This window comes from Aquarana catesbeiana, linkage group LG12 (genome assembly GCF_042186555.1).
Source record: "Aquarana catesbeiana isolate 2022-GZ linkage group LG12, ASM4218655v1, whole genome shotgun sequence".
NCBI classification, from domain to species: Eukaryota; Metazoa; Chordata; class Amphibia; order Anura; family Ranidae; genus Aquarana; species Aquarana catesbeiana.
In genome coordinates this window covers 48,080,490-48,108,107 of record NC_133335.1, presented here as the reverse complement: position 1 = coordinate 48,108,107, position 27,618 = coordinate 48,080,490, and the positions used below count along the sequence as shown (strand labels likewise).

The window sequence follows — 27,618 nt, the reverse complement described above, 5'->3', positions numbered from 1 at the left end:
TTAATATCATGTAATTTTTTTTATATATTAATTTTCTTTTCTGCTGTTGTAACTCTTTGGTTATGCAGTTGCGGCCTCAGTCGTAGGGGAATTGGAATGTTTTTCATGGCCCTGTATGATCCTCCTGACCCTCGGTCCTTCTAATGGGAATTTGTCATCCATCCCAGCTTACGCGTCATACCAACCTTTAATCTTTAGGTGGTGAGTGCCAGCCCTACCACTGTCAGTGTGCAGTCGTTTCCATCTCTTTAATTTCCTTTGCATGGATGGGACTAGTGGGCTTCCTTTTCCATCCTGGCTTTCCTCCCCCCCCCCCCCCTTTCTCCCCCCTCCCCCCCCCCCCTTTTTCTTCCCCTTCTCTCCCTCTGCCCCCCCCTTCCCTTTTCTCCTCCCTGTCCTCTTTCCCCCCCTCCATTTTCCCTCCCCTCCCCCCTCATCCTTCCTCTTTTTCCCTCCCCCCTCTCCCTCCCTCCCCTATTCCTCTTTTTCCCTCCCTCCCTATTCCCTTTTTTCCCCCTCCTCTTTCCCCCCTCCTCTTCCCCCCCTCCCCTCCTACCTTCCTCTCCTTTGTTCCTGTCTCCTGGTTCTTCAGCACCTCACGTCCCCAGGTAATATCACACCAATTCCTCCACTGCACTATTATTTCGGACCCTTGAGAGACATGTTACGGGCACCTACACCCCTACTTGTGGTATGGTGACTTGTACAACCTACTAATCTAATATTTATTCACCAGAGGCTGTCTGTCATCCACTGTGTCCGCCGCAGGGGGAATTTTATGGGGTCTCGCATACCCACAGAGAATTCCTGATTGGGTGAGCTTGTCCTTAAATGTTTATGGCTTGTATGGAATGTTCTGATACATTATTGATAAACCTGCTGCAATAATCTTATATGTATTTGCTGATGCGTTTGTATTTGTTACAACTATTGTATGTTATAATGTAGATATGGTTCTCCTGAAGAAGCGGTGCTAACCGCGAAACCGGTCGAGAAATTAAGTTGTATACATATCTGCCATCGAATTTGTGTGGAATCCACTGGTTCAGACTTTGTGGTATCCCCACCTTTTCTTTTATGGTTATATGCAACGTTGTTATTGTTTACAATTGCAAATATATGTGTATTGTAATTTTATAAATGTTGTTTCTATTAAAAGTGAATTTTTATAAAATTTTCAATCCCTTTTTACTCTCTACTTCTACTGTATACTTATATGTAGTACCGTAATAGTCCCTTTCTTTTCCCTGTTGGGGGGTGGAGACATTGGCTGACAGGAGCAGCAACTGCGGCCGTTACCCTTCCCCCTTCTCCTTTTGATCTTGACAATCTGGGATGATGGTACCTATACTCTTTGAAATTATTTCGTTAACCTAGGCTGCTTTCTTTGTAGTTCCTTGTAGTTTATGTTAAAATAGTGGCATACTATACCAGATCTTGGAAGCGGCAGGTTCCATGTCAGCTGTGGGCATCTGAAGCCCTCGTCCCTTCATTTCTGGGAATCTGTGCAGCTGGCTACCCAGCATGCACCTCCCAATCTCGCACCTGCGCAGTAATGCCACTGCGCGGTGCTCTTCCTTTCCTCTCTGGAAAACAATAGTTACCTGTTAACTCATTTTCCAGGACGACTTGCAGGGAGATGGGCTCCTCCCACCTAGCACAGGAAACGCATGATCTACATTATAAAAAAAAGACATCCACAGCCAGTAGCCGCTCAGTAATAATAAAGAACCGAAAGCAGAGATGAAATAAAATCTTCCATTAGTGCAACCAACTTAGAATTACATCATTACTTATAAAAACAAGGGAGGGAACTGACACCGCCCTGGAATTTTCCTGGAAAATAAGGTAACAGGTAATAACTCTCGTTTTCCCAAGTCAACTTCCAGGACAGCTTACAGAGAGGACAAAATAGAACTACCTAATCAGGGCGGGACTACAGCTTTAAGCAGCTTCCCTCCAATAGCCTGTCTCTGGTTAGAGAACAGGCCCGATCGGTAATGTTTATGACGGTTTGGAAGCTGGACCCGGATGCAGTCTTACAAATCTGGTGAGAAGAAGCGCTGACCTTTCCAGCCCAAGAAATGGCCCCTGCTCTGTCTGCATGAGCTTTGATGTTTTCCAGAGGAAACAGCGATGTTGCCTGGTAGGCTTCCATTATTGCATATTTCAATCACCTTGGGGGCGATTTACGAAAGCAGTGCGCCATCAGTAGAGGCACAACACATATTTAAAAATGGTGCGCCGTAACAGAGCACGAACCCCCCCATTTACTACAGCGATCTCGGCGCACGGGAGAATGCAATCTGTGTGCCACTATGGACATGGCGCACGGCATCTCCAAATCAATATTGACAGAAGATGGATGGTGCCAATAATATGGGGTGATGTGAGGAAGTTGAGTAACTGCCCAACAAATATGCCCAAAATAGAATGAGAAAGTAACTTTTTCAGAGAAACCCTGCTGTGCCTGCAAGTACATTTAGAACTGCACGAGATCAATGTAAGCAGTTGCAAGCGGCTGTTGTGCTCATTCACATGAGTTTGTTCAGTGCGCAGCCAAAATCTTAGTAAATGTTAAGCAACGTACATGCAATTGTATGGGTTGAACAGGCGCACTGCTAAACTTGACTTTTTTTTACGCTGGTTCACCTTTATGTATTTTTTTAACGTGATTTGCACACAGGTCACGTTACGTTGCAAACATATGACATGCACCTTGTTAAAATTATGTAAAAAAAGACTCTCGCTCCTCTAGCTCCTCCTAAAAGGGTATTTAACCCCCTCCTGACAAACAAGGCCAAATGCACTCAACATAGCTGGCTCCCTTTGGGGCACATTGGGCTCAGTCCAATGCCAACCACAAAGTACTTGTACCCAATAGTTTAAAGGGGCTTTCCACATTCCTTAAAGCCCTGTCTGCAGCCCCCAACAACCCCAGCCTAGGGTTGTGTGGAAGAGGCCCTTGTCCCCTGATTATGGGAACAAGGTGGTTGACTTTTGGGGTGCCCGAGCCCCTCCTGCCCCCAAGCATCCACCCTCCTTTTATGGGCTGGCTTGCTGTGTGTTTGGCCAGGGTTTGTTAGTGTGGGAGGGGCACAATATTTTTTAGTTTGGGGTGGTATTTCACATGGGGGGTTCTCATTTTAAGCCTTAACAGACCCAAATGACCTTGTATGTATTGGGGGGGGGGCAAACTATTTGTTTTTGGTTAAAATCTTGCAGCTGCAATGTTGATTTGTAAGCTTTTTCTAAGGCCCCTTTCACACTGGGGAGGTGGGTGCGTCAGTGGTAAAGCGCCGCCATTTTTAGCAGCGCTTTACCTCAATTTTGCGACGCTATTCGGCCGCTAGCGGGGTGCTTTTACCCCCCCGCTAGCGGCCGAGAAAGGGTTTAAAAAACCAGCACTGCTGCAGCAGCACTATCCCACTGATTTTAATGGGCAGGAGCGGTTTAAACAGCAGTGTATACACCGCTCCAAAGATGCTGCTGGCAGGAGTTTTTTTTAACGTCCTGCAAGTGCACCGCTCCAGTATGAAAGCACTTGGGGCTGTCACACTGGAGAGACAAGAGCGACGCTTTACAGTCACTATGCAGGCGCTATTTTTAGCGCTGTAGCGCCTGTAAAGCACCTCAGTGTGAAAGGGGTCTAAAGCAGTATATCTTTGAAACCGCATTTTAAATACATGCTACAGATGCACCAATTTACAGGCAGAGTAAGCTCAAGTTACTAGCTTTTAAGCAATTTAGCATTTTTAACCACCTGACATCCGGCCGTAGCCGAATGACGGCTTCAGCGCGGATGTCAATTCCCGGGAGGACGTCATATGACGGCCTCCCCTTTCCTCGCTCCCCGTGCGCGCTCACGAGCGCGCAACGGGGAAATTCTGTGTTGGCCGTGTCCCTTGGACACAGCCAATCACAGATCGCTGTAAACGGCCAATCACAGCGGCCGTTTACAGCGCGATCGCTGCCTCCAATGAGAGATGATCTAAAATGTAAACAATTGAGATCATCTCTCATTGCCGGCTCTCTCTCCTCACACAGAGACAGCGTTGTGAGGAGAGAGAGAAACTGTCAGCGATCTGTGAGTTGTAATTAACATTTACTGTGCCTACAGTGCCCATCAATACAGTGCCCATCAACACAGTGCCCCATCAATACAGTGCCCCATCAGTACAGTGCAGCATCAGTACAGTGCCAATCGGTTGCCCACCTGTGCCAATCGGTGCCCACCTGTGCCAATCGGTGCCCACCTGTGCCAATCGGTGCCCACCTTCTGCCCAGCGGTGATTAGTGTCCAGCTGCACAATCAGTGACCACCTGTGCCACCTCATCAGTGCCCACCTGTGCCACCTCATCAGTGCCCACCTGTGCCAATCAGTGCACATCTGTGCCGCCTCAGTGCACATCTGTGCCGCCCCATCAGTGCCCAGCTGTGCCACCTCATAAGTGCACATCTGTTCCACCTCGTCAGTGCCCACCTGTGCCGCCTCGTCAGTGCCCACCTGTACCGCCTCGTCAGTGCCCACCTGTACCGCCTCGTCAGTGCCCACCTGTGCCGCCTCGTCAGTGCACATCTGTTCCACCTCATTAGTGCACATCTGTTCCACCTCATTAGTGCACATCTGTTCCACCTCATCAGTGCCCCTCTGTGCCACCTCAGTGCTCATCAGTGCCGCCTCATCAGTGCAGGCTTAGCAACCATGGCCAAAAGAAGCTTTTCCGCCGAGGAGGCGTACCAAATACCTGTCCAGGCCGACGAGAGCAACGGGGAGCTCTCTTTTTCAGATTCCCTTTCCGATTCCGAATCGGACATAAACTATGAGCCAGTCCTCAGTAGTGAAACACTGAGTGACTCAGAGGAGGAAGAGATTCGGCCCGCCAAACGAAGGCGTTCTGGTGGGGAGGCAGTGGCATCTACCAGCACGGCAGTCCCGTCCACCAGCACGGCAGTCCCGTCCATCAGCACGGCAGTCCCGTCCATCAGCACCGCAGTGCCTCGGCAAGAAAGGCCAAGGACCCAAGCCAGCCTTCCCTATGCCCTGCAGAACCCCTTGTGGCTTCCTCCTAATTCAGGAGAAGCCAACATTCCCCCTTTCACTGCCCAGCCAGGAGTCCAGGTGAACACGGAGAATTTTTCCCCAATAGATTTTTTTAGTTTATTTTTTACCGAGGACATGCTGTCAAGTATTGTGGCCCAGTGCAACCTTTATGCACATCAATTCATTGCGAATAATCCAACGTCCTACTATGCCCGTCCCTACGAATGGAGAGACCTAACGGTGGTGGAGTTGAAGGTTTTTTTAGGGCTCACATTTAACATGGGACTCACGAAAAAAAACAAACAAACACTTTGCTGTCCTATTGGTCAACCCACCCCCTCCAACACCTGCCAATATACTCCAAGGTGATGCCCAGAAACAGATACCTCATGATATTGAGGTTTCTTCATTTCAACGACAATACCCAGTGCCCTCCCCGAAATGACCCAAACTATGATAGACTTTTCAAAATTCAGCCACTTTTAAATTATTTTTCTGCACTATTCCCCCTGCTGTTTACCCCAGACAAAAACATATGTGTGGATGAGTCCCTTCTTAAGTTTAGTGGCAGGCTTAAGATGAAGCAATATATTCCCAGTAAAAGGGCACGCTATGGGGTGAAGGTATACAAAATTATGTGACCGAGTCACAGGTTACTTGTATGCCTTCAAAGTGTACGAAGGGAAGGACACCCAGCTGCAACCCCCTAATTGCCCAGACTACTTGGGATCAAGCGGGAAAATTGTTTGGGATCTCACATACCCCCTACTGGAGAAAGGCTACCACCTGTACGTAGATAACTTCTACACATCTCTGCCCCTGTTCCACAACCTGCATCGGATGAAGACGCCTGCATGTGGTACCATCAAAAGAACCGGAAGGGCTTTCTCAAAGTCTGGTCAATAAAAAAATTGAGAAAAGGAGAAACGGCGAGTCTACGAAACAACGAGATTTTGGCAGTGAAGTGGAGAGACAAAAGAGATGTATACATGTTGTCTTCAATCCACGATGATACCTTCATGGAAGTCCCCAGAAGAAATGGCCCCATACAGAAACCTAAATGCGTCTTTGACTATAATTTGTTTATGGGGGGAGTCGACTTGAATGACCAGATGCTGGAACCGTACCTTGCCACAAGACGGACATACCATTGATATAAGAAAGTCGCAATTTATTTTTTTCATTTGGCCATCTACAATTCTTATGTCATTTATCGTAACTCCACCCAAAACCCCAAACGCTTCCTTGGCTACCAGGAGGACGTTTTCACTGCCCTTACATTCCCGAACGGCCCCCCCCCAGAAAATATCCGATCTGATGTTCTAAGTCGACTCTCCGAACGCCACTTCCCAGATAAGATCCCTCCCAAACCAACAGGCCAACGACGGCAAAAAAAATGTAAGGTGTGTACCAGAGCTGGATTCAGAAGAGACACATCTTATTATTGTGCACAATGTCCTTCTGAACCAGGCCTCTGCGTAGGTGAATGTTTTCGTCGTTACCATACTTCAGTAAATTATTAGTAAAGTATGGTAAACGTAAGCCTCCGTTCCTGCAATTTACCCTCACACCCCTTATGCCACTGCCTCCTCTGTAACTGACCCTGGCTTGTTATTTGACCACGCTTCTGCCTAACGATTCTGCACATACCTCTGCCTGATCTGGAACTGACCCTGGACTGTTATTCGACCATGCTTCTGCCCAACGATTCTGTACATACCTCTGCCTGATCTGGAACTGACCTTGGACTGTTTGACCATGATATTTGCCTGCCTCTTGGACTAATCTTGTACCCTGCAACTGGACTAGTGGGATTCAACACAGGGGTCTCACATATGTGAGGGGCTCCAGAATTGTTTTTCTGGATGAAGAAAACAATTTATTTTGTTTTCTCAATCCTAGATTAGGGTCTGGAGACTCGGAGGCTTCAAAGAGATTTGGGTGGGAGAAGCCTCTACCCCTGTCCCCGTTCTGTCCTGAACGAGGCCCTACTTCTGCCTGTAGGACTTACTGCCGTCACGCCTCTGCCTGTTGCACTGACCACACCACATGGACCTGCCTACTACCAGGACCAATATTTTTGGCACTGCGTACAATATCTCTGCCTGCACTGACCCTGGACTTTATATGGACAGTAACCCTGCCTGCTGCCTGGACAATTGTGTTCGCCGCTGCTGACCAAGTCCCTGCCTGCTGCCTGGACCAGTGCTATCCTCCTGTGTACAACTGCGCTACTACAACCACAGGTAATCTTTTTTGTTTACGCTTTGCTCAGCATAATGTATTTTGGGGTGTAATTCTTGGTATGTGCATGCTATGTGTCCCTGGAACACCTGACGGTGTTCCTTGCATGTTTGGCCTCTGTATGTGGCCAGGCAGTGAAAAAGTCCCACACATGTGGTATCGTAATACTCAGGAGGAGTAGCAGAATGTATTTTGGGGTGTCATTTTTGCTATCTAAATGCTATGTGTTGGAAATATCTTATAAACGGACCAATTTGTGTAAAAAAAAAAAAAATGCGTTTTCATTTTTTCCCATATTTTCCAAAAACTTCTGGAAAAAAATAAACCATTCAAAAGACTCATTATGCCGCATAGATTATACGTTGGGGTGTTAGCTTTCCAAAATGGGGTCATTTTGTGGGTGTTTCCATTGTCCTGGTGCTCCAGGGCCTTCAAAAGTGCAATAGGTGGTTGAGAAATGTGATGTGTAATTTATGCTCCTAGAACACACCTAATGGTGCTTCATGCATGTTGGGCCTCTGTATGTGGCCAGGCAGTGAAAAAGTCCCACGAATGTGGTATCGTAATACTCAAGAGGAGTAGCAGAATGTATTTTGGGGTGTCATTTTTGCTATCTAAATGCTATGTGTTGGAAATATCTTATAAACGGACAACTTTGTGTAAAAAAAAATGTGTTTTCATTTTATTCCACATTTTCCAAAAACTTCTGGAAAAAAATAAACCATTCAAAAGACTCATTATGCCTCATAGATTATACGTTGGGGTGTTAGCTTTCCAAAATGGGGTCATTTTGTGGGTGTTTCCATTGTCCTGGTGCTCCAGGGCCTTCAAAAGTGTAATAGGTGGTTGAGAAATGTGATGTGTAATTTATGCTCCTAGAACACCTGATGGTGCTCCATGCATGTTGGGCCTCTGTATGTGGCCAGGCAGTGAAAAAGTCCCTCACATGTGGTATCGTAATACTCAGGAGGAGTAGCAGAATGTATTTTGGGGTGTCATTTGTGGTATACACATGCCATGTGAGAGAAATAAGCAATTACAATGACAATTTTGTGGGAAAAAAAAAAAATCTCAATTTTGCAAAGAATTGTGGGAAAAAAATACAACTTCAAATAACTCACCATGCCTCTAACTAAATACATTGAAATGTCTACTTTCCAAAAAGGGGTTATTTGGGGGGCATTTGTACTTTCCTGGCTTGTTAGGGTCTCAGGAAATGAGATGTGATAATTTTTTTATGATTTGCACCATAGCTTGTAGACTCTAAAACTTTCACACAGACCAAATAATTTCCACAAATTTTTGGTTATTTTTACCAAAGATATGTAGCAGTATAAATTGTGGCCAAAATTTATGAAGAAAAATTACGAATTTGCAAAATTTTATCACAGAAATTAGAAAAAATGTGGTTTTTTTTCAAAATTTTCGGTCTTTTTTCATTTATAGCGCAAAAAATAAAAAACCCAGAGGTGATCAAATACCACCAAAATAAAGCTCTATTTGTATGAAGAAAAGGACAAAAAAATCATTTGGGTACAGTGTTGCATGACTAAGTAATTGTCATTCAAAGTGTGAGAGCACTGAAAGCTGAAAATTGGTCTGGATAGGAGGGGGGTTTAAGTGCCTAGTAAGCAAGTGGTTAAAAGGCACTTGCTTCGTTTTTGGGGTTGTCCAAATTGGTAACATTGATATATGTCCCTCAGGGTGGGACCTGGGCCCCCCTACCCATTTTAAGGCCAATAACTAGAATATAAGCCAGCCAAGTGGGGACTCGAAAAAATTAAGTCAGTTCCCATAGACTGCAATGGTATTTGTTGTACAACTTTGCCCATGTTAGGCGCTTTGTTTGCCCCCCTGGACCGGGGGGTGTTTGTCCCATCTGTAATTTTGTAGCATGCTGGATGATGTGCTTAATTTTGGACAGGGGGTGACTTATTTTGTGCTAGCTGAATTTGGGTTGTTCTGGGCATGCTCAGGCACTGTTTTTTTTTGGTGCTTTATGTGTGTGAACAGCACTTGGATTTTTCTGGGCATGCTCAGAGTGTTTTTGGGGTTAGTAATTTAACCACTTGCCCACTGGGCACTTAAACCATCTTCCTAACCAGACCAATTTTCAGCTTTTGGTGCTCACACTTTGAATGACAATTACTCAGTCATGTACACTGTACCCATATGAATTTTTTGTCCTTTTTTTTCCCCATAAATAGAGCTTTCTTTTGGTGGTATTTAATCACCGCTGGGTTTTTTATTTTTTGCGTTATAAATCAAAAAAGACTGAAAATTCAGTAAGAAAAAAAAAAAGAAAATTCTTTGTTTCTGTTAAAATTTATTGCAGAGTATTGCACAGTGTTGCAGAGTATTGCACAGTCTTGCAGAGTGTTGCAGAGTATTGCCCAGTGTTGCAGAGTATTGCCATTCTTGGCACTGATTGCAGCACTGTGGGCTGGATGTTTAGTGCCCACAGCGCTGCTGCAATCTCTCCCCCTCTCCCCTCACACTGTACCGATCGGTACGGAGAGGGGAGGGAGGAACAGGCGTCATGACGTGACGCCAGTTTGTTTACAAGTGATCGCTCCATCATTTGACGGAACGATCACGTGGTAAACGGCCACGATCAGCGGCTATTTACCGTGATCCGCCGGGTCACGGATGTTCCCGGGGGCGCGCGGGAGCAACTTTCTGGGAGGACGTCCATGTACACCCACCCAGAAAAACACGACCGCGCTGTAGCAGTCTTTCGGCTATGGCCCGGTCGGCAAGTGGTTAAGGACATCCTTAACAGGTGTACCCACTTTGAAGTTCTGTCTCTACATTGGGTGAACTTGCATTTTGTGTGTTTCATGGACTTTGCATGTGTTTTCAATTGCCTCATTAGCACACAAACCTATGTTATATAAAGCTTGCAGATAGCATTCTTTACCTTGCCCTGAAAAGAAGCAAGATTTCTTGATGGTGTGTCAAGAGTACATTTGGGTGTTTTTATAGTGTTTGTAACATGTATTATCGCTTTGTTATGTCTTTGCAAAACGGATGCGTTTCAGAGCAAGTATTTTTTAATCTTTAAGCCCCTTTCACACTTATACGACTTCAAAGTCGCGCGATTTTACCACAATTTCGCGGCGGCTATTTTGCAGCGATTTGGGAGCAGTACTGCTTTGTATGACTTTGCCACAGCTTTGGCATTAACAAATGAAAACATACAGTAGTTGGTATGAATCATGAGGGGGAACGCCGCGCCAAATTTTTAAATAAAAAACAGGCGTGGGTTCCACCCCAGGGGCATACCAGGCCCTTAGGTCTGGTATGGATTGTAAGGGGAACCCCCCTACGCCGAAAAATCGGCATGGGGATCCGAAAATCTATACCAGACCCTTATCCGAGCACGCAGCCCGGCCGGTCAGGAATGGGGGTAGGGACAAGCGAGCGCCCCCCCCCCCCCTCCTGAACCGTACCAGGCCGCATGCCCTGAACATGGGGGGTGGGTGCTTTGGGGCAGGGGCCCCCCCCCCACCCCAAAGCACCTTGTCCCCATGTTAATGAGGACAAGGGCCACTTCCCGACAACCCTGGCCGTTGGTTGTCGGGGTCTGCGGGGGGGCTTATCAGAATCCGGGAGCCCCCTTTAATAAGGGGGCCCCCTCCACCCTTTGTGAATGAGTATGGGGTACATCGTACCCCTACCCATTCACCTAGGGAAAAAAGTGTCAATGAAAAAACACAGTACACAGGTTTTTAAAGTAATTTATTAGGCAGCTCCAAGGTCTTCTTCCGACTTCAGGGGTCTCTCCGGCATCTCCTCCCGGTGTCCTGATCTTCTGCCGGCTCCTCCGCTATCTTCTGCAGCTCTTTTGCTAGCGGTGGCCCAGACTTCTGCCTTCTTCTCACCTTCCAATGTTGACACGACGCTCTCTCCGGCTGAAATGCCCTCTGAGCACTCCGCAATGGACTTATATAGGCGGTAACCCCGCCCCCTTATGAGGTCACTGTCCCGGGGCATGCTGGGACTGTGCCGTCATAAGGGGGCGTGGTCATCGGGTGAGGTTGACCATGCCCCCTTATGACGGCACAGTCCCAGCATGCCCCGTGACTGTGACGGCATAAGGGGGCGGGGTCACCGCCTATATAAGTCACATCGGAGCGCTCAGAGAGCATTCCAGCCCGAGAGAGCGTTGGGTCAACATCGGAAGAGGAGAAGAGAGAAGAAGACAAGAAGGCAGAAGGCAGGGCTACCGCTAGCAAAAGAGCTGCAGAAGATGCGGAGGAGACGGCGGAAGATAAGGACACCGGGAGGAGACGCCGGAGAGACCCCCAAAGTCGGAAGAAGACCCCGGAGCTGCCTAATAAATTACTTTAAAAACCTGTGTACTGTGTTTTTTCATTCACATTTTTTTCCCTAGGTGTAGGGGTACAATGTACCCCATACTCATTCACAAAGGGTGGGGGGCCGGGATCTGTGGGACCCCTTATTAAAGGGGGCTCCCGGATTCCGATAAGCCCCCCGCCCGTAGACCCCGACAACCAATGGCCAGGGTTGTCGGAAAGAGGCCTTTGTCCTCATCAACATGACAAGGTGCTTTTGGGGTGCCCACCCCCCCATGTTGAAGGCATGGGGCCTGGTACGGTTCAGGAGGGGGGGGGCTCGCTCGTCCCCACCCCCATTCCTGCCCGGCCGGGCTGCGTGCTCGGATAAGGGTCTGGTATGGTTCCCCATACAATCCATACCAGACCTAAGGGCCTGGTATGCCCATGGGGGGGAACCCACGCCGGTTTTTTCATTTAAAACTTGGCACGGCGTTCCCCCTCATGATTCATACCAGACAGCTGTCAGCACTGCCTGCCGCTTATCGTGAAAGGAAAAAAAAGTTTTCCTTTCCCGATCAGCGAGCCAGCGCGACATGCACAGTACCCTGTCGCCAAGAAACACAATCTCGCGGTCAGGTACTGTACATGGTGTGAGGCTTGTGCTTACAAAGTCGTACTGAAATCGTGTCTATTATTCAGGTATGATTTGCATACTACTTGAGGGTTTAACATTGAGGTCTATGGAGTACAACTCGCATAGAAGTTGGACCAAAGTCGTGCCAATATGAATGGTAGTCATTGAAAATCATGGAGAATGACTTGTCATACGATTTTGCAGCACAAAATCGTGGGACAAGTCGTATAAGTGTGAAAGAGGCCTTAATATTTTTTTTTTTTTTTTGGGGGGGGGGGATATTTTTTGTTTTTAAATCCTTGAGACTGTCCGTTTGTGTGCGCAGTCCTTTTAACTCCCGTTCATTTCCTCTGCAGAATGGTCAGACCATAAAACCATATTCTGTTAGTGTATCAAATTAAAACGTGTTTTTTGCTTTCCTTGCTCTTTTCCAAGTCCTGTTTTGTTGACCAATAAAATTTGTAGCAAATGTTTGTTTTATGTGTTTTGTTTTGCAGATGCATGCTCAATCCAAGTTAAGCATTTTACACACTCACACACAATTTTCGTGCAACAAATTTCCCAGCTGCAGCTTAACCACTTAAGCTCCCAACCATTTGGCTGGCCAAAGACCAGAGCACTTTTTGCGATTTTTGCACTGCGTCGCTTTAACTGACAATTGCAGTCGTGCAACGTGGCTCTCAAACAAAATTGACGTCCTTTTTTTCCCCATAAATAGAGCTTTCTTTTGGTGGTATTTGATCACTTCTGCGGTTTTTCTTGCGCTATAAACAAAAACACGCATTTTTTACTTTTTGCTAAAAAAAAAAAATAAAAACATTTTTTTTCCCTCAGTTTAGGCCGATATGTATTCTACATATTTTTAGTAAAAAAATAAATAAAATTGCAATAAGCCTATATTTATTGGTTTGCGAAAAGTTATAGCGTCTACAAACTAGGGGATAGTTATATGGCATTTTTATAAATTTTTTTTTTTTACTAGTTATGGCGGCGTTCAGCGATTTTTATCGTGACTGCGACATTATGGCGGACACGTAGGACAATTTTGACACATTTTTGGGACCATTGGCATTAATACAGCGATCAGTGCGATTAAAAATGCATTGAATACTGTAAAAATGTCACTGGAAGTGAAGGAGTTAACACTAGGGGGCAGTGAAGGGGTTAATGTGTGTCCTAGGAAGTGTTCTAACTGAAGGGGGGTGTGGACTGTGCAGGGAAGCTAACAGATCCTCTGTTCATACTCTGTATGCCCCCGCCCCCTAGTGGCCACAGGGCGAATTGACGTTACAAGTCCTCGTTTCGCCCAGCCGTGCCATTCTGCCGCAGTACAACTGCAGCAGCTGGTCGACATATGGTTAACTAGGCTGATTGGCATGGAAAAACAAAAAAGTGTGATTTGTCTAAAAGCTACTTTCCTGGTGCCTTCATGGTAGCATATGCATGGATTGTGCATATGCTGCCATGGATAGGCACCAGGAAAGGGAAATTACAGAGAAGTATTCAATTTTCCATTTCAGTGCAGTGTTTCTCAGCCTCAGTCCTCAAGTACCCCCAACAGGACATGTTTTGAGAATTTATCTTAGCTAAAATAGCTGTCCAAAATACCAAGCCCATTGACTCCGATTTAAAGCACCTGTGCAAGATGAAAGAAAACCTGCAAACATGGCCTGTTGGGGGTACTTGGACAGGGTTGAGAACCACTGATTTAGAGCACTGAGCTAAAATCTAGCTCAAGACAATCCTATACTAATTGTGGGCATTTGAGGGAAACAGTGTTAGAACCCCTGCTTGTCATTTTTAGGTTGGGCTTTGTGTTTTTTTTTTAAAGCTGACTTCACTTCCTGTCACATAGCCAAACAGGAAGTGAGGGTAAAACCCTACCAATGTCTTTCCTTGGGGACACACATCAATCTAACTAGTGTCCCTATTAGGCAAATTTGACTCTAGCACTTTGTTGTGTACACCCCAAATTAGGTATTTTGGAGTTTAAAGGCAAATCCACTCTGCAATACAAGTGTATTCGCTGTACACCCCAAATTAGGTATTTTGGAGTTTAAAGGCAAATCCACTCTGCAATACAAGTGTATTCGCTGTAAATCTGAGGGGAAGCACTGGTGATTTTATCATCCAATCATGTAGAAGCAAAGATGCTTTTTTTTTTATTTTCCTTGCATGTCCCCCTCGGATCTCCAGCAACTGCACTTCCAAATGCACTTGTAGTGCAAAGTGGATTTGCCTTTAGTAAATAAACCCCAAAGTCCAAGATGCCTAATAAATTGGGGTGTACAGAGCAAAATGCTAGAGTGAAAGTTATCTAATGGGGAAAATATTTAGAGTGACCTGTGTTGTCCGCAAGACATTGGTAGGGTTTTACCCTCACTTCCTGTTTGGCTATGTGACAGGAAGTGAATAAATTGGAAGGAGAAACTGGCAAAATTTGGGAGGTGTCTTCACCCTATCAGGGGTACAGACATCCGCAAAAACTGACAAGACTTCTAATCCCTCTGCACTCTATCACCAAGCAAAAATAAGGATTTCATTTAGCTTAACTTTGCAAAGACATATTCCCAAGTTCAACTGTGATGCGTCAAAGGCCCATTTAGACCTTGTTTAATAGAAACCAGTTGCCTTTCACTATAAACAATTGTTAATTCAATCCTGGAAATCTGCAATATTAATTTCCATAAAAATTGGGTTCCTGCAGCTAGATCCGCCAAAATGCACAATCGCTGTGTATGTGAGATGCGCAATTGCTGTGTGCACTGAGGTATGTACCCTTGGAGCATATCTGGTTCCCGGAAGCGGTGACCATGACACAGGAATGGCATCACGCCCCTCCAGGAAGTTAATACGTTTATAACGTGGCGCTAGAAAATAAACACGTGTGCATAGGTTTGTGATTGATCCAAAATTATGTGATCATACAATGATAAAAATGTGGAAAAGTCCAGGGCCTGTGACGGTCCTGAAAAGGACCAATACAAAGTCCACCACCAAATAGTAGCTGCTAAAGGATGTAATACACTGGAACACCCCAACAATGAGGGCATCAAAGGTGGTACATCTTCAATCAGGCAACAGGTAAATTAAATCTATTTTTACCAGAACAGGTGGACTTGAGTGTCAGCTACAACGAGTCATAAAGACAAGGATGCCAGACATCGGCAAGTCAACATTTATTTTATTTCTAGCGCTACATTTTATACTTATTCACTTTCTAGCATTTATGTTACATGTTTGTGTAGCAGCTTTTCTATTGAATTTAGAGTTAGCGCAGTAATATCCACATTCACACTTTCCTCCAGGAAGTTGCTTGTACTGCTGCTAATTTCTTTCCACCACCATGCCCCGCTCACTGTTCTGAGGAAGAGATGATCCTTATTTGCAGTTTGTGTGGGTCATGTGTGTATGTCTAAATGATTTGGCCTCAAAACACACACCTACTTCCTGTGTACAGATTCACTTCTGGGCCAATGTATATTGCTTCCTGCTTCAGTGTGTGTATATCTATAGATGTAGGTTCTGGTGTCCACCAGCAGAGAGAAGTTGGGTAGATGCCACACTCCCAATTCTGGAAGCATAATAATAGTTTAGCACAGGCTTCTTCAAACTACAGCCCTCCAGTTGTTCAGGAACTACAATTCCCATCATGTTTAGTCATGTCTGAATGTCAGAGTTTTACAATGCCTCATGGGATGTGTAGTTCCGCAACAGCTGGAGAGCCGAGGTTTGAAGATTCCTGATCACTCTAGCATGTCTTGAAATAAAAGATGGTTTTTCATGTGCCTTGTATAATGCCCAAGAAATATTGTTTGGAAAATACAAGTGGGTCATGGCGCATCTACATTCCAAATATGGCACTTATGGTCTGGCACTATGTAATCTGATTGGCCAATCTTTGTACAACTCGATATTTAGGCAAAATAGGTAATAGAAAGACGTACTTGAACAATTCAAATTATAGGGAATCAAACAGGCTCTTGCACTAAATCTATTTTTTTTTAAGATCTACCTTATTGCAGTGTATGGTCACCTTTAAAGATCAAGATTGGAAAAAATGTATTGGGTTTAGAAACACTTCTCTGTTCTTTGTAATGTATTCAAAGATTTGGGTAAAAAAAAAACAACACACATTTCAAAGATATATTAGAAGTGATAGAAATGAGATTAGCATCAAAAGGGTTAACTGAGAACACCTACTAATTGCCTAAAAAGACATCCAATGAGATGAAATTAACCAATTGTATTGGGCGTGCGCCATTATCAATGAGAAAACCGCTGTTACTCTAGCAACAGTTGCAGTTTACATATGCAGGTATTTATTATCGCTATTTGCGCTTCAATGTGCGCCGGTTCACACATTCGATTAATTACTTTTCCGGCGCACCAATTAATGTATGAACTGGTGCAGTGCCTTCTTAGTAAATCACCCCCACCCCTTGTGATAGTAATATTTTGACGTCTTCTCGATTTTATCTGGGCTCCAGAACAAGCAAACTAGAGGTTGATCTCCAATCTATAGATCTCATCCTACACAATTGTTCATTCAATGAGATACCCATGGACATTTAGATAATAGGCCCTAGTAATTACCCAGGGAGATTTCTGCCCTAATGCTAGATACAGAGATATCCATGCATCTCCAAAATGCATATGCTCATACCAATGACATTTTTCCGCTCTGAATGCTGGTACGGCAGCTATGAGTGTCTGGAAAGGAACTGGGTAAAAATGAACCTGGCAACTTCATAAATGACAGGAGCTCTACCCAAAATTGGAAGTCTGAGTTCTGAAGGCATATTGTGATGCTGATGGTAAGTTATGCAGAACACTACTCCAGAAGATTGAGCCTGTAGTAGTAACAGAACATTTACTTTGACTTGCTACAGCTGTTTTGATGGGAAGGCTGTATAAAAGATGCAATGGTGTTTTTAACATATACATAGTACTGAACCTAAACATACCCAGTCATGTATAGGGGTCAGACATAGCAAGATGTGAACCCAATCTACAGGCCATATTCCTGCAAGGAATGCATCACAAGGAGCAGCTGTCTGCATCTGCAGCAAAATGGCGGGCTTACACCACCAGTCATACAAGTTTTATACTACTGTATAAATCCTAAACACTAAAAAGGAAAGATAGTGACCATACAACCCCAATTAAAGGGCTCAGTGATGCAATCAATAGCACTTTACATATTCAACTACGATGTCAAAGTGAATGTAAACCCGATTCATGAAATTTGAGCTGGGCACATATCTGTAGTGTTTTATCTCTCTTCAAAGCACTAAGTCCTTTAGCGTTCTCCTGCTCCGTTCTTCTGTTATCCCGATAGCTTCTGACAATTTGTCAACTGAGATAAAAGCAGCCTTAGTATTGTGTTGGGGAGGATGCTATAAATTGATTAGCAGAGTGCTGAACTATTCAACGAACAACTCTGAAAGTACCTATGGAGGAGAAGCAGTGTATGCCTTTCCTCCAATCAGCAGTTTTAGCTGTATGCCCAGACTACACTTCCAGTGCTGAAAAGGAAGAGAAAATCTTTCTAAATATATAAAGCTGAAGACAGCAGATATGCATGTAAAGCCAATGCAGGGAGATCTGCCCCATCCCAATGTACCATACAAGGCCGCTCACCCCACTGGGCACATGCCCACATCCACTCCAAATCCTTCCTGGAGGAAGAACACCAAAAATACAAGAATATAAGATGAGGGAACCTCCCATGTTACTTTTAAAATTATTGACTTGCAAAGTAGATCTTTCTACTTCTACTCCTCTCCTTCCATTGGTAGATGGCTGGAACCATGTTCTCTAATCTTAAGAAGATCCAGGCATGGAGAGCGCATATGGTACTGCATGCTGAACGTAAGGGATTTGATCCTTTGCTGAATGAAGGCTCAGCAGAAAAAGAAAAAAACAAAAAAAAAAAAAAAAAAACCATGAGCCTTCGCTGTACATATGCAAAAGAGAAAAATACCTTGGTAAGGTCTCAGCGACCAGAGATTCTCTCCAAGCCATTTACACATTTGTCTATGAACATTAATGCATTAAGACAACCTATTGGAGATTGTACAAGACAATGTAAAGGTCAGGTAAAAGCCTCCCAATTCATACAGCCACATATACAAATATGGGCTAAACTTCAAGCAGGTCATTAGAGCTATTAGGTTCAGTTTCCACCAGTGCGACACGCCATGCGCGACCCTGGACACAAAGTCGCATGACAAGTCATGGCCCATTGATTTAAATGGCACCTGTTCCTCTCTCTGTGACTCAAAGGTGCAACAACCTAGAAAAAGGTCCCAGCCCTACCCAGATGCGACATTTGATGCAACCCTGATCCAGAGGTTGTAAAGTTTGATCAAAGCTGCACTCCAAAGTCGCAACAGCAGAAACATAGCCTCAGAGTCCATGCATTAGATTACATATGAGGCATGAACCATAATGGTACCAAAATAATATAACATACATAAGCTCCAATGTTGTGTGTATTTAAATACAGAGATTTATAACATACTTAGAAAAGCGTGAGGTCAGAGACAGTGTATTCGTCTAATACCCCACACAGCAATTCATACGCAATTAATGCGAAGCATTCGTATAAACACATCAGATATAGCCTAATCTCTGGCTACCAATTATACATCTATTCAATGGATGAACCCAGGGAGCTCCAGGCGATAGAAGTCTAAGCACACAAACTGGAGTGCATAGCAGATAGTGTTACCCCATAATAGGTACAGCTTCAGGTCCTAGACATAACCAAATATTTTATTTGGAAAATAAGGGAGTCTCCTTAAACTACATATTTAAACAATTTATGTTAACAGATTGCTGTACACTTAACTTGCTTTACATAGCCCACACTAAGGTGGGGAAAGATGTCCAAATCTAGTGATAAATGAAAGCTTCTGACACCTTTGGATAAGCCCTGAAGCATGCAACAGGAGCAATCAGAAGGCCAACACAGGGGTGTGTTATTGCCCAAATAACAGTTAAAAAAAAATGGTCCTGATTAAACTACAGCAGACCCCACTAGCTGTGGTATAATTGCTGAAAACAGAAAGTAATTAATGGTAAACACAGTAAACAGACCCCAGGAGCCCTCCACATGCAAACGTGACTTAACTGTAGAAAGGCGTTAACTGGTTGCAGCTTCTGCTGATCTCCGAGATTGCCAGCCCCAGCTCTACAGATTGTAGGTGTTAGGGCATCTGCCTCCAAATGACCACATTAATGGCAGACAGAAACAGAGCACATTCACCCTGTGTTTGTAGGAGGTATGCAAACACCCACAGCAACCAGTACCCAAAGAGGACATCCTCCTAAGGGTAACCACCTTGTGGCCAGCTACCAAAATGAAAGCAGGTGTCATGGTGGAACCAGAGTACACGGTGTAGCTTTACAAATCAGATGAAGTCTGCTGTAATACTCCTGGGAAGTTCGAGGTCCGTCTACTGCTTCCCTAAATGTGCACCCTCCATGGTGTCTGTTGATGGCACCAGGGAATACTAGCAAAACCACCCTATAGCTGTCCATTCAGGGGGACCTGCAGCATAGCAGGCTGCATACGGTCCTGGCTTACCAACATAGTTTACCTGCCTCTGCAGATGTGTGCCCCTCCCCCATCTGGAGGTAGTCAGGGACTATGGATGCCTCTGCTCCAGCCATGTAGTACTCCCTTCAAAAGATTTGGGGAAGCCAGCGGCCGTGATCCATCCATATTAATCAGCAGCAAACCTCAGATTTCAGCCAGCAACAGAGGATATGGTGTTTGACCAAATGTGAGTAAGGGAGGGCTCCCCTTGAGCCTCAGTGCCCATGAGGATAGCTGCTTCTCCTCTGGGTGAAGGAGCCTTTGTGAAAATCAAGAAAAAAAAAAAAAAAAAAAAAAGTTTGTCATTTTTTCCAATGCTCATTAGGAATCCTTTAATCTAGACTCCATTTCAAAGAGCGTTGCAGCACTGGAGCTGGTATCCAGGCAAATAACCTGTACTTGCAGGCTGTGCATTTGTCTCTTAGGTGGTTCCACTTTTGCTCCCATCCTCTGTTCTATAGGGAGAGGACACAAGGCGGAATGAGCCTTTTACAAAGAGAAGGTGCAGACCATCACCCCTTCACCAGCACCCATCCACCTAGGGAGACCCAAATGGAGCCCCACCACTAGTAGGGAAAAAAAAAAAAAAAAAAAAAAAGGGGATACACACACAGCCAGCCCTGTCAGTCTGTGGATAGTACAGATAATCATCTCAAAACCCCTGGTGCCCCCTTCACCAGGGAGCAAGAAAAGAGGAACCCCTATTTGCCTCTTACCTTAGGGCCAGAGTCTGTAGGTGTCCCAGAGTCTGTAGGTGTCCCAGGCCAGCTTCCCTGCTAACAGTCTCCTCCCTGTTGACTTACCAGCGCAGGACAAAATGGCTTCCACTATCATCGCTGTAGCCCTGAAAGGTCGAGCAGTGAGGATCCTGGTCTGGCACTGTGGATCAGACCCCTGGAACAGTGCATGGAGCTTGTAGCCCCGACCACGCGGTCAGTGTTTGCTACCAAAAACATATCTGCCAAACCACTATCTCTGCTCTCAAGTTAGGAGCGCAGACCACTACGCTATTGAGCTGAGCACCAAACTGCAGAACACCATAAGTCCGCACTGTGCCCCGGAAGACTCACCTGAGTCAAAATCCCACACTGCCAGTGTACCTGAATCTACAGGCATGCTGCCGACCATACTCCTGTTGAGAGAGGGGTCCCCTGGAGTAAAAATTCAAGACTCCCTTTCCAGAGCAGCCCGAGAAAGTCAGAGCTACCTGCCTCCCCAGGTTCATTGCCCCTGTTCTAGGATGCTGTAGCCAGGAGGCCCCTGCCACCTAGCACAAAGGCCAGAGATTGCACATGAAGAAAACAGGTGGAACTCTGCTTTAAGTGTCAAGTCACGTACAGGTTGCTGGTATGATTGACAGAAGACAAATGCTGGACCTCGTAGAGTTGAGTTTTTGGGGTACAATTCTGGAGAAAACAGAGTTAGGTACCTGGTAACTCTTTTTCTAAGAAGTCTTCCAGGGCAGCATCCGAGAGATAGGCTCCTCCTCCCTAAAACAGGAAACACATTAGTCCACCATTATAATTTTCACAGTCTTACCTGCGTGCCTCAGTTGTGTTAAAGTACCGAAGGAATTCCCCGTAAGCTCAAAAGCTCCCCCGCTGTACCTGGTATTTGTCATTTCAAGGGTGGGAACTAGTGCTGCCCTGGAAGACTTCTTAGAAAAAGAGTTACCAAGTACCTAACTGTTTTCTCGAATCGTCTTCCAGGGCAGCATCCGAGAGGATGTATCAAGCAATACTTACTAGGGTGGGGTTAGAGACTGGAGTACTTTGCGACCAAATGCTTGGTATTGGTCAGACAGCTGGTCTATCCGGTAGTGCTTTGCGAAGGTACTGAAACTCGACCATGTCGCTGCCCTGCAGATCTGCTCCGGAGTTGCCCCTGCCTTCTCTGCGATCGAGGTTGCCCAGGCTCTAGTTGTGTGCGCTCTGATTTCACTAGCTGGAGTGAGATTCTGAGCCTCATAGGTAATCTGTATGGCCATCCTTATCCATCTGCTGATGGTACTTTTGGAAGCTTGTTTCCCCTCTGTTGACTCCTGCATAGAGAACGAAAAGGGAGGTCGTTCTACGCCATTCCTTCGTTCTTTCGAGATACGTTATGAACGTGTTCCTTACATCTAGTTTACTGTAAATGTTCCTTTTCCTACTATCCATGGTTGTTGGAAGTGAGGGTATGACGATGTTTTGGGTTCTATGGAATGTAGAAGAGACCTTGGGTAGAAAGGCCGGATCTGGAGAGAGAATTATCTTATCCAGATGTATCAGGCAGTATGGTTCTATTGTAGACAGAGCTTGGATTTCGCTCACTCTTCTGGCGGATACTAGGGCCAGAAGGAGCGCAGTTTTTAACGTGAGGTTTTTGTCTGAGCTTTCTTCCATAGGTTCGAATGGAGGGGAAAGAAAGCCCTTAAGTACCGTGCCCATGTCCCAGGTGGGGGTTCTGTACACTTTGGCTGGTCTAGCTCTTTTAAGTGCTATAAGGAATCGTCTTATCAGCGGATCCTCCGCTAGTCTAGTATCCATGACCGAGGAGAGTGCTGCAACTTGTACTTTCAGGGTACTTGGTGATATGCTTTTGTCTGCACCATCTTGTAGGAAGTCCAAGATTGTTGGAATTATCCCGCTGTTGGAGATTGATCTGTTTCTGTACCAAGCAACAAACTTTTTCCTTATTTTCTCATAGATAGCCCTCGTTACCGGCTTCCTGCTGTTTAGGATGGTGTTAATCACTCTGTCTGACAGACCTTTGTTCTGGAGTTTTACCCTCTCAGTAACCAAGCCGAAAGCTTCAGGATCTTGAGGTTTGGGTGGTTGACCAGGCCCTGTGGCAGCAGATCTGGCTGGTCTGTCAGTGTCAGCTGAGGTTTTTTAAGTGACTGAACCATGCTCTCTGGGGCCAGTGCGGTGCTATTAGTATCACCGTTGCTTCCTCTGCCTTGATTATTTGAATCAACTTTGGGATTATGGCAGTTGGAGGGAATGCATAACACAGATGCCATTTCCGGCTTTGGTTGAAAGCATCTACCCCGCTGTTGCCATCTGTAGGGTCCAGGGAGAAAGATATTGGTGATTTTGCATTTGCCCATAGTAGGATTGACTCTGTCAGCCTCATCAAGTTTTGGGACTTTGTACCACCTTGTCTGTCTGGGTATGTGACGGTCGTGGCGTTGTCTGATTGTATTTTTACGTCTCTCCCCTGTAATGCTGGTTTGAAAGCTTTTAGTGCTTCTCCCAGAGCTTTCAGCTCTCTCAAGTTTGAGGAGGCTTGGGACCATTTGGATGTCCATCTCCCTTGTGAGCACGGCCCTTCCATGTGGGCTCCCCATCCCAGGGCGCTTGCATCGGTGGTGATCCTGATTGGATCGACTTGAGCCCATCTGCGCCCCTCGATGTACCGAAGTGGGTTGAGCCACCAGTGGAGTGTGGGGTTTAGTATCAGTCTTAACTTACCTGACGGTTTTCTTTTTGCAAAGATATGGGAGTAGAAGCCCCTTTGTTCCTCCTCCTGAGGAACGTGACGAATCACCTTCTGATCCAGCAGGTTCTGCAGGGATTCTGAAAAAACTCTTGCTTGGTTGTTGTCCTTTGGTGGCATGGTTGCTAGGTATTTGGTTGGGGGGCGGGTGGAGAATTCTATTGCGTAGCCGTCCGCTATGGTGTGCAATATAAACTTTTTGTCTCCTCCCATTGGCGGGAAAAGGCCGCAAGTCTGCCCCCCACCTGGAGACAGTCATTGTTATTTGTTCTTTTGGTTAGAAGGCTTGAGGATAAATTCATCTTTGCCTTTTTTGTTTTGTTGACCCCAGCGCTTTTTTGCCCCTGGCTTGTTAGTTCAGGCCCGAAAAGTAGGTCTCCAGTGAATGGGATCCCACATAGACGTTCTTGGAAGGGGCATCCCCTCCCCAAGATTTCAACCACAGGGCTCTGCGGGCTGAATTCAGTAGTGCTGTGGTCCTAGAGGATATTCTGACAGCTTCCGCTGAGGCATCTGCTAAGAAGGCTGCCGCTCTGGTTAGTGTGGGGATGGTTTTTATTAATTCTTCCCTGGGCGTGTCATTTTCCAGCAGTTCTTGCAGCTGGGTTAGCCAGATCAGCAAAGTCTGGGCTGTACAGGTGGAAGCAATATCCGATTTTAAGTTTGCCACCCCTGCTTCCCATGCCCTTTTCAGGAGGGCTTCTATTTTCTTGTCCATGGGGTCGCTTAGGGTACCTGCGTCAAATGCCAAGTCAGATTTGTTTGAGATTTTTGCCAGAGAGGCATCCACCTTGGGGCATTTAGCCCAGGTTTTGGTGTCTGCGTTTGATTGTGGCTGGTATAAAAAGTTTTTTCTCTGGGTCTTCCCATTCTTTTTTGACTGTCTTTAAGGGTTTGGTGCACAGGGAATGTTCTTGGTTTCTTGGGCTGTAGTCCTTTGTACAGCCTGTCGTGAATAGTGAGTTCTGCGGTCTTCTGTTCTTTAATGCCTAGAGTGTCAGTTATGGCTTTAAGAAGACTATCTGAGGGAAACAGGCTGCACTCTGCAGTGTCATCTTCCTCCTCTGAGTCTGAACAGATTCCGTCTTCCGATTCAGATTGCTCAGATTCATCTGAATCTATCTCTTGTCCTGCCTGTTCCTTGTTACCCGCATGTTCCGCTGGTAGATGGGATACTGGCCTGACTGACACTTGATGGCGCTTCTAATTTTTCAATAGCTGAGCGTAGTGGCGCCATGGTGCTCTGAATTTTTCTTAAAAGAGTTGAGCAGATCTTTCAAAAATCCCTGCGATTCTTTGGCCACCATTTTGTCTATGCATTTCTTACATAGGGGTTTTTTTCCAATCTGGGGAAAGCCTGTGGCTGCATGAGGCACATGTTTTGCCTTCCTTTCCTCGGGGGTCTTCGCCTAGAAGCAAGCATAGTAAACAAAGTCCCCGTGAGGCAGGTGGTCAAAGGCTGCCTGTAGGTAGGCAGTTTTGTAGAAAGGTTAAGACAGATAACTCGAGTAATCTGGCTTACCTTGGAGCTGTCCTGGCTCGCAGGAATTGCAGGGCAGGGTGGAGAAGCGTCAGACATGATCAGCCACCAGGATCCTCTGCTTAGAGGGCCTTTTTAACTGCTTCCTGCATAAGCTCCGGCCCCGCCCCCAGCTGACCCCGTGCAGGTTGGTGGACACACCTGCACATGCCGCTGCCTTTTGGTGTACTCCTTCATGGTACCGATAGGAAGGGACATGTATCAAAGGTTCATTTGCAACCTAAATGTGTATATTTACTTTTTTTTTTCAATAACTCCCGCCCCCGGAAGCCCTGAGTGTCCTGCTCTACCTCCTCCCGGAGATAGGCTACGGGAAAATGGCCGCCACCCGGAAACTGAACCGCCTCTGCTCTGGCGCCATCTTGGCACACCCACAGTCTCCATGGAGAGGCCTGTATGGCGGCTTGCCGGGGACGCCACCGCGCCACGCGGAGAGTGGGCGACCGGCCGCATCCACTCGGGGGTATCGGCTGCAGCCATTTGGGGACAAGAAATGGCAGACAGAAGAGAAGGTAATACCAACCTACCCGGTGTGCTGCTGTTGCGGCGGGGGGGGGGTGATCGCAACCGATGTATCCCTCTGGCGGCCTCACAGCGACAGCTGTTTTGAGAAGCTGCTTTCATGGAGAGCATATGGAGGGATAGTTAGACCTGCTAATGAACAGAGTAGCAGGCCTTAGAGCAGCGGCATGGGGGGGGGGTGACAGAGTCCTCCTGCAGTCTGGGGGGATGATTGCAGACCCCTCAGTAGGGGCGAAATCTCAGGCTTGAGCAAGGTTGCTCAGTGCTGCTCCTGCTCGCCCTCCCAAGGCCCGTTGGGCTGTATGGGATGCTGGCAGGGGGTCTCCTGCAACAAGCACAGAGACAGAGTGAAAAATAACAAACATTCTTTGCAGCTCCTGTGGGTCCGGAGGAAACACAAAACAACTGAGGCACGCAGGTAAGACTGTGAAATTTATAATGGTGGACTAATGCGTTTCCTGTTTTAGGGAGGAGGAGCCTATCTCTCAGATGCTGCCCTGGAAGACGATTCGAGAAAAACATTTTTGCGACATCAGTGGAATGGATTAAAAAACAAAACCAATTCTGAGAGAAACACCGAGACAACTTCTGTAAATGTTCTAATACTGTCAGTCACTGACCCGAAACAAATCTCCATGCTGACTTTTCTTCTGGATCTTCATACTTTCAGGTCAGTGACTTACCAATAAAACATGTTTCCTGGGGTACAGGACACAAACTTTTGTTTTACCCCCTTCATGACATTTTTTGCTATCTGGCACTGCGCTACTTTAACGGGCAATCATGAAATATTTACATAATTTTTTCACACAAAGCTTTTGGCTGGATTTGGTCACCACTGGGTTTTTCATTTCCCTGATAAAATGAAAAAAGACTGAAAATTTATTTTCTACTTATAAAACATAACCAATAAAGTAAAAAGGTCTTCATAAATTTAGGCCAAAATGTATTCTGCTACATGTATTTGGGGGGGAATATATTGGTTGGTTTGTGTAAAAGTTATAGCGTCCAAAACTAGGTTTATTTATAAATTTGAAAATGTATCATTCCTGATGTACTGACGGACCTCTTTGAGGCCCTTAAAATGCCAGAACAGTACAAAAATCCCCAAAATTACCCTTTTTAAGAAGCAGTCTGGGGCATTTAATAAGAGGCATGGCAAGTTTTTTGCAGTTGTAATTTGTCACATTTTTTTTTAAAAAGAATTAAAACTTTCACAATTCATTTTGTGGGAAAGGTCCCATGTCCTGTATACCAGCAAACTGATTTAACTGGTCAACAAACCTGTTTTTCTGATCATGCAGTAAAGAACACAGGCTTCTTTAAATCATTACAACTGGGACCTCCAAAGAGAAAACCACCTGAAGGGTGGGCAACACAGCAACAATGCTAACAGGCCCATGTAACAAAGCGGTCAAGGAGGGCCCAGCTTATAGCACCTTATGCCCAAAGCTGGCATCAGAAGAGGATTTTAAATCAACCTGGTCAAACATGTGAATGTATGTCCAGATGGCAGCCATGTAAATCTGAGAAACAGATGTGAAGCCCATAAAGTGCTAAAAGATCTGGTAGAATATGCATTAACCGGGAAGGGAGGAAGCCTATTCTTCAGATTGTAGGCTCCAAATAGGACTTGTCTGATCCACCTAGCAATGGTAAAGTGAGAGGCAAGAGAAATCCCTTGCAGGAACCTTCATGAATCACAAAGAGTGAATCCAATTTCTCAAAAGTGGCAGTAACAACTTTTATAGCATGCATCAGGTCAGAAAAGTGTAGTGAAATTACCTTAGAATGATGTCTGGAACAGGACATAAGGGAGGACAATATCCTGGTCAAAGGGGAAAGGGAGAGACCCCCTTCAGGGAGGAAAGAGGTCTTGAGCCTCAAGACAAATTTGTCCTTGTGCAACATTAAGAAAGGTTCCTTGCAGGATAAGGCCGCAAACTCAAGGACTCTTTGCAGAGGTGATAGACACATGATTGCCTTCCTCATAAGTAAGGTCAGACAGGGGAATGGATTTCCTAAAAGGTTTCAAAAGATGGACTCTGAAGAGCCAAGGGAACCAGACAGATCCTAAGAGGCCACAGGGAAACCGACAGGAGATGAGCTACTCCCTAAACAAAAGCCTTAACCAAAGAGTGAGGCCAAAGGTCTCTGAAATAGAATAGCCAGGGCTGAGATTTGTCACTTTATGGTACTCAAGGACAAAATGACAGTCCAGACAGACTGGGGGGGGGGGGAGAGGG

At 45.6% G+C, this 27,618-nt stretch overlaps 1 protein-coding gene across 1 annotated transcript in view; it reads right to left on the bottom strand.

Annotated features, from left to right (window-relative positions):
• MEIOC (meiosis specific with coiled-coil domain) overlaps positions 1-27,618 on the bottom strand; it is a 59,540-nt gene that overhangs the window by 9,616 nt on the left and 22,306 nt on the right. Inside the window, exons 5-8 of the mRNA XM_073606396.1 lie at positions 23,286-23,544; positions 20,230-20,285; positions 17,868-17,905; positions 16,142-16,212 (exon numbers count right to left, since the gene is read on the bottom strand). Of these exons, the coding sequence (XP_073462497.1) occupies positions 16,142-16,212; positions 17,868-17,905; positions 20,230-20,285; positions 23,286-23,544 (424 nt within the window). The remainder of the gene's footprint in view (positions 1-16,141; positions 16,213-17,867; positions 17,906-20,229; positions 20,286-23,285; positions 23,545-27,618) is intronic.